Source organism: Dipodomys ordii, unplaced genomic scaffold (genome assembly GCF_000151885.1).
Source record: "Dipodomys ordii isolate 6190 unplaced genomic scaffold, Dord_2.0 Scaffold26, whole genome shotgun sequence".
In the NCBI taxonomy this organism is placed as follows: Eukaryota; Metazoa; Chordata; class Mammalia; order Rodentia; family Heteromyidae; genus Dipodomys; species Dipodomys ordii.
Genome location: NW_012267242.1, coordinates 296,616 through 309,296, shown reverse-complemented (window position 1 = coordinate 309,296; position 12,681 = coordinate 296,616). Strand labels below are relative to the sequence as shown.

At 39.6% G+C, this 12,681-nt stretch overlaps 2 protein-coding genes across 3 annotated transcripts in view; one reads left to right on the top strand and one right to left on the bottom strand.

The window, feature by feature from the left end:
- Window positions 1-12,681, top strand: part of Lamb3 (laminin, beta 3) — a 139,526-nt gene that overhangs the window by 35,890 nt on the left and 90,955 nt on the right. The gene's annotated exons all lie outside the window — the stretch shown is intronic.
- The window catches only part of Hsd11b1 (hydroxysteroid (11-beta) dehydrogenase 1), a 47,969-nt gene that overhangs the window by 17,775 nt on the left and 17,513 nt on the right, over window positions 1-12,681 (bottom strand). For both annotated transcript variants that reach the window (XM_013015201.1, XM_013015200.1), the window contains 3 exons: window positions 12,309-12,439; window positions 11,308-11,419; window positions 10,997-11,182 (listed from right to left, as the gene is read on the bottom strand). In XM_013015201.1, coding sequence (XP_012870655.1) covers window positions 10,997-11,182; window positions 11,308-11,419; window positions 12,309-12,439 — 429 coding nt within the window. The remainder of the gene's footprint in view (window positions 1-10,996; window positions 11,183-11,307; window positions 11,420-12,308; window positions 12,440-12,681) is intronic.

The following is a 12,681-nucleotide window of genomic DNA, read 5'->3' as shown; positions in this document are numbered from 1 at the left end:
AATAAGTATTTCATAGAATTTCCTGCCCAGACTGGCTTCAACACACAATCCTTAGATCTCAGCCTCTTAAGTAGCTAGAATAACAGGTGTGAGCCACCGGTGTCTGGCTGTTTTTGCTTTTTTTCCCTCTCCCTTTTCCATAACCCTCCTGGAAAGACCCATACATGTGAAAATCAGTGGAACAGTGCAACTACAGAGACGACAACAAAGCCAGCATGGGGAAATGCTAGAATCAGGAATAGACTGGCATTTGTGTCCCTTTGTGCAGCACAAGGTTGATGAGACAAGCAGTACCTGCGAGCCCGATGCCATCCCAGCCCAAAGGGAAGACCTCCTTAAGAGGAATCCAGCTAAGTAGGTAGAGATCAGAAACGTATGCTTGATTCTAAAGTGGGTGGGTACTTTGGAGAGGTGAGAAAAATTTCCCTCACCCTATCAGAATTCGGGAAAAGTGCTGCTGAGCTTTTCTGTAATCTACTTCTTCCCTAGGACGCCTGCCCACACTGAATCAGTGAATCTGAGTGCACAGGCTCAAAGGGGAATTTCATCTAAAGATGAGTATGCCTCGCATCTACCCCTGAGAGGCTGCTGTTAATCAGTGGACACTTCACTGTCCTAAGAAAAAGCCTGTGACAGGCTGGAAGCAAAATGGTGCCTAACTGGAACTTCTCTGTAATTCAGTGTACTTAATTCAAGGGGTAGATACCCACACAAAAATCCAGGATATGGATGTCCCTCGTGTCATTGTTAAGTCTAGCGATAAAGTTCCCCAAAGGTAACCAACTGGAGCAGCCAGAGAGCACTTACCCTTGCCCACTTCCATATCAAGACATGCTAGTGACCAACAGTGTTAGGGAATTCCCCTTATTTATTTTGTACTTGGGGTGCTGCCAGGACGCACACATAGCACAACCTGAGTGGAGCAAAGAGAGGGAGAGGCAGAGTACTGCTCTCTCTCCAACTTGCTGGGCTACTGTGGTCAAAGTTCTAGAGTGTGAACTGACTGAGCAGGGAAGAGCTGATCCATTTTATTGACAGACCTTGGCTGGCAGTCAATCTTACTCTCAACAAAGAAGAAAAACTATTCTTTTTTTTCCTCTTTGTATTAAACAGTGGCTTATTCTACCTGCCTATTCCTCACGCTATTACTCATTTTTAAAATTCCTTTACCATCCCGGCTATTAGACCCCTTTCCAACAACAACTAAATTATGTAACTATACATTAGTAACTGCCTCCAGCATCACATTCTATTCTCCTTATCCCAATCTTCCCTACTCCGTATCGCTTTCCTCACCCTCCTTCCTCTTAATAGCTTAGTTCTAAACTTTACAAATAGTACTTTTATTTGTCTAATCTTTGTAGTAACTAAAACCACAGCCTCTTGAATATATAACAGGATTAATCATGTTGATAGTGTTACCATTTAACTGTTTATAAAATCCGGATGTGTTTGGAATTGGTGAATTTATGAGTAGAGCTACATCCCCAATGCCAGCAATAGAAAATGGCTCATCAACCCAGCCAACACTCACTTCTCAGAATATAGAGGACAAATTAATGGGATGACTTCAGGCAACTAAAAACCCAAACCACAAATGAGTAAATCTCAACAGAGAAATAGAAGAAATATGAGGAAGCAAGGAAATACAAAACCTTTAGAAACCAAAAATTATGCAGCAAGGGAGCAGAATGACAGTGAAGAGGAGGAAACCTCATATACTGAGCTAAAAGAATGATGTTAAGGATGTCCAGTAAAATGAAGGAGGACATTTGCAAGCAATTACATTAATTCAAAGAGGACACAAATATATAAAGGATGTCAGTGTGAACACAAATAAAAAGCTAAATGAATGGCAATAAAATAAATAGCTAAGTAAACTGAAAGAGACTATAAACAGCTAAAAGAATCAAAGAAGAGCTGGGCTCCAGTGGCTCACGCCTATAATCCCAGCTACTAAGGAGGCTGAGATCTAAGGATTGCAGTTTGAAGCCAGCCCATGCAGGAATCCATGATACTCTTTTTTTTTTTTTTTGGGGTCCAGTCGTGGGCCTGAACTCTGGGCCTGGGCGCTGTCCCTCAGCTCTTCAGCTCAAGGCTAGCGCTCTACCACTTGAGCCACAGCGCCACTTCCAGCTTTTTTCTTTTTGCTTATGTGGTGCTGAGGAATCGAACCCAGGGCCTCAGGCATGCAAGGCAAGCGCTCTACCACTGAGCCACCTTCCCAGCCCTCCATGATACTCTTATCTCCAATTAACCACTTGAAAACCAGAAATGGAGCTGTGACTCAAAGTGGTAGAGCACTAGCCTTGAGCAATAATCTCAGGGACAGTGCCCAGGCCCCGAGTTAAAGCCCCAGGATCAGAAAACAAAAACAAAAACAGCATGATATCAGAACAAATAGACCTGAAGGTGAATGGAACAGATTAGAAGGCTCTGAAATGAACCCACATACCTACAGGATTTGATTTTTGACAAAAATAGCTAAAAATTTATGTTGGGAAAGCCTCTTCAATAAACTGTGAAAACTGGGTATCTGCATGCAAAAGACTGGAATCCTCTTGTACCAATATTAAGTCAAAACGGGTCAAAGACATTAAGACCTGAAACTTTGGAAATACTACATGAAAGAATAGTGAAAACACGTACTGGTGTGGGCAGGAAGGGCCTATATATCAGAAATCTATTGACTCAGCAAATACAAGAGTTGACAAATAAGATTGTATCAAGGTGGAAAATTTCTGTACAGAAAAAGATGCAGTTACCAAGCCAAAAAGACAGCCTACAGATTGAGAGAAAATCTTTGCCAGCCATACATCTTATGAGTGCCTAATAACCAGAATACATCAGAAGCTTAAAAAACCCAAAGAATCAACACAATTAGTAAATGGAAAAATGATTGGAACAGGCATATCTTAAGAATCCAAATGATCCATAAATACATAAAGAAATGCCCAACATCTCTGGTTGTAAAGGAAATGCAAATAAAAATGACACAGATTCCATTTCACTCCAGTAAGCATGGCAGTATCAAGAATAGAGAGAAGATGTGGGGGAAAAGGAACCCTAATACAGTGTTGGTGGGACTGTAAACCAGTGCAGCTGCCAAGAAAGTCAATATTGAGGTTCCTCAAAAAACTAAAGATTGATCTACCATTGATCCATTCATACCACTGTTGAGTGTTTATCCAACAGAATATGTCAGGATATAATAGAGGCACCTGCAAATTCATGTTCTTTACAGCACTATTCCTAAGAGCCAAGCTATGAAACAACCCACATGTCCAAAAACTGATGAGTGGATCAAGTAAATGTAGTATATATAAACAATGGAACATTATTTAGCATTAAAAAGCATGAAATATCATTTGCAGGAAAATGGATGAAGTCAAGTCAGCCATTCTCAGAAATATAAAGGCCATATGATTCTTCTCATATGTGGGTTTCTTTTAGACATAAAATATAAGTGTGGGGATACTCTTAGATGAGTGAACTATGTTTTTCCAAGACACAGCTGACACGCCAGCAGTGTTCCTGGTCCTAAGAATTATCACACGCAGTGATCCATGAAACACGAAAAACATGTAGCTCCACCATGGCCTACAAGACTGTATGAAAACAAAATGGTGGGGGTGTGTGGAGATATGGGGATATGGGGATATACCTTCTTAGATGAGGGTCTTTGGGATGGTGGAACATTTTTTTTTCCCAAGGAAGGCTGACACTTCAGCAGTGTTCCTGGTCTCAACAATTATCACACACCATGATTCACGAGAAATGAAAGCATATAGCTCCCCCATGGCTCACGAGAAAGTTTAATTTATGGCTTCATTGTTACAGTGCATGTGCAGTACAGCTGGTGTTGTTCCCTGGTCAAGCTCTATTTGCCTTTCTATTACTGATTATGATTGTCTGGAATGCTAACAGCTTGATAAAAAGCCATGAGAAACCAAGCAGGGTCACTGTTTTCCCTGGAGACACGGTGTGCAGGTGCTCAGTACGTGGATGTCTGAGCCATTTCAGTGCACATATGAGCATAGATGATATATTTATAATATACATATACATTTTATACACATATGTACATATACATGTATATACTCATATATAAGTATATGCATCTATATTATATATACTGACAAAGCATGGTATATGCATGTATGAAATATCATGGTGAAAAAATACACATCTTAACAAAAAACAGATCTATTAGGAAGTTGAAACATAGCTTTTCTGAGGTATAGGTAGGAACCTGGGGGAAGGGGAAGGATGAACAAAGATGGGGAAGGAAATTAAATGTAAATACTTTATGTACACGTGTGAGGATGGAACAAAGACTGGTTTGGGAAAGGAGAGCGGAGAAGGGAAAATGATTGAGATAGGGGATTGTGATCAAGATGCATTGTATCCACAAATGACATGTGTGCAGCTAATGGATGCTGATCCAAAATAATAAAATGAAATGTTCCATCATGTCACTTCATATAATGCCAAGAATCCAAAGAAGTCATCATCAACTTAGTCACACATTCAGGTACAGGAACATTTATTGTAGTGTGGTTTTTTTTTTTCATGTGAAAACGTTGGAAGCAGCCTAAATGTCTGACATTTAGATAGATATCTATAGCTATGTGTCTATCTTTGGAAATAACACAGTTACTTCTATAAGACAATGACTGGTTTTTATGTTCAGATTTAAACTTTTCCTCATTTTCCAAATTTTCACTGTGTCTATGTATAACTTTTTTTTTTTTTTTGTCATAGGGACGTCTAAAAGTTGATAGGAGGGCTGGGAATGTGGCTTAGTGGTAGAGTGCTTGCCTAGTATGCATGAAGCCCTGGGTTCAATTTCTCAGTATCACATACACAGAAAAAGCCAGAAGTGGTGCTGTGGCTCAAGTGGTAGATTGCTAGCCTTGAGCAACAGAAGCTTAGGGACAGTACCCAGGCCCTAAATTCAAGCCCCAGGACTGGCAGGAAAAAAAAAAGCTGATACAAGCCTTGCTTTTTCTTGCAGTTTACATTTTATTTATAATTTTCTGTTTTGTTTAGTTTAGGAGAGTATTTCCCTATGATAGCTCAGGTTGTCCTTGAACTTGCTAGATAGCCCAAGGTGAAATTAAACTAGTAACCTTTGTGTCTCAGCTTTATAAATGCTTGAATTATGGGCATATTTCACTATGTCTGGCTATTTATAGTCTTATAAGAAATTTATTTAATAAATTCTTTGCTTCTTGCTATCTTTTAAATATAATCTTATTATGTGTTATGCTTTTGTGTTAAGAAAACTAAATTGGGAACATACAGCATCTGAAATTCATCTAATTATATACTTCTTTCCTTAAGATTTATTTTATATTTACTTATTTCCAAAGCGTTGTCAGACACCTTAGTGAGTAGCCATAAAGACACAAATGATGACACAAGCTTGGTATTTTATCCCAGAAGTACACTTGAATGAAACCTATTGTTTAGCAATTAAGAACCTTTACAACTAAAGCTCTATCAGTCTCTTAAGGGATGATCTTGGGGCAATGGTCATGGACAGCTATCTAGTTTCTCAATCTGAACTAAATTATAACTATGTTTATTAGAGAGTCTCCTCCTCTGTTTTCAACTCTCACTCTGCCCCTTCGTTTGGGGGAGGTAGATACAACATAAAATTCTTAAGAGAATCAGGCAGGTTCTGTCTAAGTCCTCAGTTTTTGACCAAATATAATGTCTTCATTTTGGACAGCAAGAACTCCCAGGATTTGTGTGCTCTTGATGTTGATTCTTACTTCTTATTGTTAACCTTCTTCCAGGTCTTATAAATGTGTACCTCTCCACACAGACACCTTGTATTGCATGCTTTCCCTTCCACCTGTCAGCAGTCCAACCCTTTGGCCATCTCCAGGTGTGTAACCATTTCCACTCATCTTGGAAATAGTACCCTGGAGAATTACTTCTGGGGTAATTTAGATTTAAGGGCAAAACGACACTTTTTTCCCATAGAACAGTAAGAACAGTTTCAACCAGGGACAAATTGCTGCTTTCGGCTCTAGTTCCAAGATCCTTTCAGAGCCTAGATTTTAGCCCTTCACCACCACCCACCACATCCCCCATGGCACAACCGAACAACCATACATTGACAAGTTGGCTCACCTTTCAGGAAGGAGTGGGTGCTAGATAGAACTGAAGTTAGGATGAGATTAACATCTGTACATTCTTGTCTTTATACAAAGCAACATTATGGACATTCCAAATCCTGTTAGTTGATACATGTAGTTGAGAAACCCTGTTTTTCTTCCCTCCTCCTCTAACCCCATAATACTGAATTCTCCAAATTGGTTTTGACCACACAGGCAGCCCTCACCTGACAAATAGATTAGAGTTCAATAATTCACTTCATTCCTTGGTGTGAGGTTTCCTACTAAAACGTTTTAATGAGATATTTTCTCTGGTTAGTCAACACAAAAAAACTACATAATTACATTGTTAAAATAGTATGTAACAATGTTGCAAATGAGCAAATCAGAGAAGAGAGGCATTGAGATGGGTTTGGGAAGAGGGTGAGTCTGATCAAGGGATATTGGATGCATATGGACATATTACAATGAAACCTACTTGTATAATTAATTGATGGTAATAAAAATGTGGAAAAATAGGAAAGGGAATGCATCTGAATAGGACAAAACATTATATATATTTATATATGTATATATATATATGTATTTTTTGAAAGTTGATTTATTTTTAAAAGACTTCTTTGGAGAAAAATGAATAGATAAATAAGACACTTGTGGAGTTTCCAAAGAGGTCTGAATATTTAGAGGTTGTGGGCAAGTTTGACATTCTTTTTGCTGTATTTTCATTTTGAATGTTTGAGAAACTCAGTCTTAGGCTAGAGATGTTGCTCAAGTGGTAGAGCACCTTCCTAGCAACATGAGATCCTATATTCTAACTCCAGTACTAGCAAACTAAATGAAACAGAACAAAACAATGACAAAGACTTAAAGAGAAATCCAGTCCTTTATTTTGTCTACTTTTGCTTTGAAATACATCTTTGATTTTCCTTGATACAAAAAAAAAAGTGAGTGCTCTGCACTCACATTTGCCTAGCATTCTATTATTATTATTGTTGTTGTTATTGTTATTATAGTGTTAGGGTAACTCGAAACCAAAAGAGTAAAATAGAGAGGAAGTAGGTTTTCTAAAGGCAGCCTATCAAAATGTAGCAGAAGCATGGAGGAGCTGGCTCAGCCTGAAAAAGACTATAAGGTAGGGAGATAAGCTGACATTGACAGGAGAAAGGGGCAGACAGATGACAGATTTGCCCATAGCTTTGCTGCAGGGACACAAGGGGCAACACTAAATGCTCTGTTCCAGCCATCATGCATCTAGCCCATATGAGTTGGGGTTCACAAAGCCAAGGGACTAAAAACATGGAATCAGCTTTACCTACAATTCAACCTAAGAAGACTCATTTTGAATAATCATAGATTTAAAAAACAACCCTTTTCCCCAGATCTTTTCAAATGTTCTCTGCCCAATCCAGTAATTATTTTGGAAGTCAAATTCAAGTATTAATACCTCTATTTCAGTTTACTTAACAAACACTGTCTTGTCATTTTCTTTTCATTCTTTCTATTTTTCAGCTGCTGTATCTAGTATTTACTGCCTGGTGGAAGATGTTTTGATTTTGTGATAGACCTTTAACGTGAGGGTGTGGATCTGGGGAAAGTGTGTGTGTGTGTGTGTGTGTGTAGTGCACATGTGGGACGTTTGAAGGGCATTTTCTCTAGCCTTTTTGTGTTACTTCGCATGGGTGATATGGAAGAATGATTAGCAGTTTAGCAATGCCAATATCCATTAAGGAAGTGAAACATCTTCTTTTTACTTGGATGTAGGTCTACTTTGAATAAGCAGTTTATGTATAGCTAGCTGTAGCAGAAGAGAGGAATACAGATTTCAGGTTGTACCCTTTTTTCTCCATTTTTTCTAGCTATAATAGATTAAAAAATAAGCCAGCTCAGACATATAGATGAAAAATAACCCCAGAGGGATGGTGGTTCTGAGATAGAAGGGTTCTTAGATAGATGTATGGGACAGAGCTATAATGCATCCCCGAGCTAACATGTTTCATGGGACTCAGAGAAATTTAGATTTGCTTAAGGCATTGTAAATTTGAATTTTTGTAATAGTAGCTAGAGTATATCTTAATAGCACATGATAGAAGGAGGGGCGAGTAATCAATCTAACTAGATGTTACATTTTCAAGAAATTTGATCAGTAGATGCTAAAGTAAAAAGGTGCTGAATTATGGATGGACATGCACGATAAGAAGGTGGCCAGAAGCTTTTATATTGTCTCTGTTGATACTAAAGAAGTAGCTGAACCTTTAAAGAATATCTTATGATTTTCATTCAATTCATGTAACACCTGAAAATGCATTGAGAATAATAATCATTGCTATTCAATAAAAGACTTAATTCATTCCCTAGAAGAAATGATTAAATGCCACCCCACTACTCTTTTTTCTGAACTTAGTTAATATTTAATATCCTGTGTTTGTAGAGTTCAGGTATTAAGAAGGAAGGATTAGGGGCTGGGTATGAGGCTTAGTGATAGAGTGTTTGCTTAGTATGCATGAAGCCCTGGGTTTGATTCCTCAGTATCACATAAACAGAAGAAAAAAAAAGAAGGAAGGATTAATGAACATGTTCAAAAGAATACATCATGGAACACAGAATTATTCTTTAGTTAGGGAGAGAATACAATGCGTAGATACTGTGTGAGTTCACACACATGCTTCAAAGGAAAAGGGCTAAACTTTAAGTTATATTGACAACAGAAACTGGGGAAAGTAGTACACCTAAATTTCCATATCCCAGAGTTCATGGAAATTACCAAGTGTCATTTCATAGCTGTAAATGATATAGAGGAAACAAAGGATATCAATTTTCTTTTTTTCCTTTTTCCTTTTTGCCAGTCCTGGGGCTTGAACTTAAGGCCAGGGCACTGCCCCTGAGCTTCTTTTGCTCAAGGCTAGCACTCTACCACTTGAGCCACAGTGCCATTTCTGCCCTTTTCTGTTTATATGGTACTAAGAAATGGAACCCAAGGCTTCATGCATGCTAGGCAAGCACTCTACCACTAAGCCACATTCCCAGTCATTATCAAATGTTGATTATGCCTTTGGGCTTCTGCAAAAATTCTTATTCTTTCCAAGCATATGTAGATTGAATATGCTATAAAAGTTAAATTCTCCAACAGAAAGGGAAACATCCTTTGCCTAGAGTACATATTGGATTTAATCAACTGAAATCATTAAAGCCACTTACACCACGACTGTGAGGGTTTTGGCCAATGCCCTGGATGGGTTGGGGATGTGCCCAGCACCCTCCCACTCAGTATGCATCTGGAAGCTCTCCCTTCCTTTCAGTGCAAGAGAGTCTGTGGCTGGGGAGGGGTGAGGCGTCTGTGTTGGCCGGGAAGCACAGGGATGCATATCAATCACTCTGTTTGGCGGGAGCAAAAACACATTACCCCTTTACTGAGTCACGATGCTGGCCTTTCCTCAGCCAGAAAGGGGAACTCTTTACTGCATGGATGGTGCTATTACCTTCAGTAAGAACTGGTATTTGCAAAGCATTTCACAGTTTACAGAATCTTCTAGATCATTTGTTTTCACATTGCTAGGAACTACATTTAGATAGCAGATTCTGATGTGCTGTTTGGGTCACCCAAACACATCTTTCTGATTCAAGAGCAGAGATATGTAGAACTTCCCTCTTGGATGCATGATGAAATAGGCCAAAGAATCTCCCAAGCTAGAAACTCTCTGACTTTTTTTTTAAACTGGTAATATTTTCTAATGTTACTACTATCATTTTATCAGGAGCATCACCCCGCAGAGATCTCTTCATGAATATTTCTCTGTCCATGTTTCCTACCTTTCCACCCTACTTAGTTGGTTGTTTAAACTAGACTATCAAGGGAGAATATCCCCAGTTAATTCTTTTTGTTTTTTTAATGGTTGGGGACTGTACCCAGAACTTCATGTATGCTAGCCAAGTTGTCTTCCTTCAAGCCACATTCCCAACCCCAAACTTTGTTTTCTTTCTTTTTTTCTTTTCTTTTTTTTTGGGTCCGGTCGTGGGGCCTGAACTCTGGGCCTGGGCGCTGTCCCTCAGCTCTTCAGCTCAAGGCTAGCGCTCTACTACTTGAGCCACAGCACCACTTCCGGCTTTTTTCTTTTTGCTTATGTGGTGCTGAGGAATCGAACCCAGGGCCTCAGGCATGCAAGGCAAGTGCTCTACCACTGAGCCACCTTCCCAGCCCCAAACTTTGTTTTCTTTCTTTCACTATTGTCTTTGATACTGTTGACTTCATTTTGCCCTAGCTATATGTTGTCAAAGCATTTCAATTCCCACTTCTACTTTTGAACCCATTAAAATCACCAACATATGGCTCTTAGGTTATGAAGGAAACAAAGCCATGTGTATCCTATTTGGAAGGCCAGGAGAATCAGTAACTCTAGCAGCCTCTCCAAGTGTTCTTTTCCTTGTCTGTTGATCACAGATGATCAGGTGTCTCCAGGGTACCCTGAATGACTACTTTCTCTCAGTCACTTTTAGGGATTTTGTAGCCCACTTACTTTTTTTTTTCTTGCTTCTTCACAACTCACTAGTTCTATTAGCAGTATCTCTTTTAGTCCATCTGTATGCCCCTACTGAGTTTACCTACAAAGGTCCTAAATTAGTAAATCTGCCTCTCTGTACATATCTGTGAATCATCTTTTGCTTAGTATCACTGTGAGCATTTCAACTTCAAGTTTATACAATGTTATCAGTATTAATGACAGCAATTTCACTTCTCCTTTCACTGATTCAGCTTAATTAGGGTTACTGATTTGCATTCAAATTCTCCAAAATGCCAGGGGATAGAACTTTATGCTCCCCACACTTTTTTTTTTTGACTCCCTACCTTCCACATGGATCCTGGCCCCACTCACCTGCCATTGAAGAGACGACAGCAATGCTTCCATTGCTTTGTTTCAGCATGGGCAAGGCGGCTACGGTTAGGACCACGTAACTGAAAAAGTTGACCTCCATGCTTTTTCGCACATAGTGGATATCATCATGAAAAGGACTCAATGAAGAGTTGGTGATGTGGTTGAGAATAAGCATGTCTAGTCCTCCTGCAAGAGATGGCTATGTTCAGAGAAACCATCTAGGGATGGTCCCTTTCACTTCCCCTACCAAATGCTTTAGGGTGACTTTCAAAAGTGAAGTCCAGAGAAGCAAAGAGGAGAAACAACCTTACCCAGGAGTTTTCCTGCTTTAGCAACAAATTGTTCTGCAAATGCCATGTCTTCCATGGTGCCAGCAATGTAGTGTGCTGAGGCTGCGCCAAGTTCTAGGCAGTGGGATACCACCTGCAGAGACACGACAGAAATGGTGTCAGTCTTGCTTTGTAGACTTCTCTGTAACTGGAGCTGAAATTAGTTTGCTTACAGCTTTGATTGGATAAGAAATGATGTGTATGTATGCACATGCGTGCATGCACTGCTACTAGGCTAGCGCTTGAGTCACAGCTCTACTTTCAGCTGATTGGTGGTAATTGGAGATAAGTGTCTCACAGACTTTCCTGTCTAGGCTGGCTTTCAGCTGCGAGCCTCAGATCTCATCCTCCTAAGTAGCTAGGATTACAGGTGGGAGCCCATGGCACCCTGCTGTGGATTTCCAATCATACTTTCATAATCATTGTCTTCTGACTGAAATATATTTTTGAAACATGATGGGATTTAAATAGATAAATCATGTCTGTGCTGGGATTTTAGGTCCATGAATTATATTCGTGTGGGGTTTGTAAATACATGTTCCTGAATGCATTGAGGGCATGGGTACTTGTTACTGTGCCTATAATTCTGGGATTGTGAGTGTTAGTACATCCTTGGACTTGTGAATCTATGAGAGGGTATTTGCCTGAGAGTCTACATGGGCATGAAGACATGTATTCATGAGCAGGTACTGAAAATTCAGTATCTGAACATAGGTCTCTGTGATTCCATGGGTAAATGTTGGTGAATAGGTGTGAAGCTGAATGAATATGCAATGCGTGTGTGCACACACACAGTTGAGGGGTGTAGGGATGAATATTTCTATATTGTTACAAATATGTAAACCTGGATATGAAAGTGTATGATTGACAGGAAGTGGGAGAGAGAGAGAGAGAGAGAGAAGGGAGGGGGGAGAGACAGAGAGACACTAGTTCTGTATCTATATAAGTATATATGAGAACATAAGCGGGCAAAGAACCATCACCTTTTGTAGAGTTTCTTTTGACCTTGCTGTCACCACCACATGGGCCCCCATTTTTGCCAGATGATAAGCTATTTCTCTTCCAATCCCCTTGCTGGCCCCTGTCACAATCACTTTCTTTCCTTGGAGCATCTCTAGAACACCAGAAAAGGAAGTGAGAACCGTCCTTGAACTGGCAGCAGCATTTCTTCTCCCTCTCAGGATATGGGCAGCCTCGTGCTACTTTCCATCTCTAAAGGTTCTGAACTCAGACCACTTTGTCCTAAACTGTAAACCACTGAAAAAGCAATTCAAGTCATTCATAAACATGTTCTAAAGTGGGGTTTTGGCTTGGTTAATGAAAAAATCCAAGCCTTCCCACTGTCATTTCTCAAAA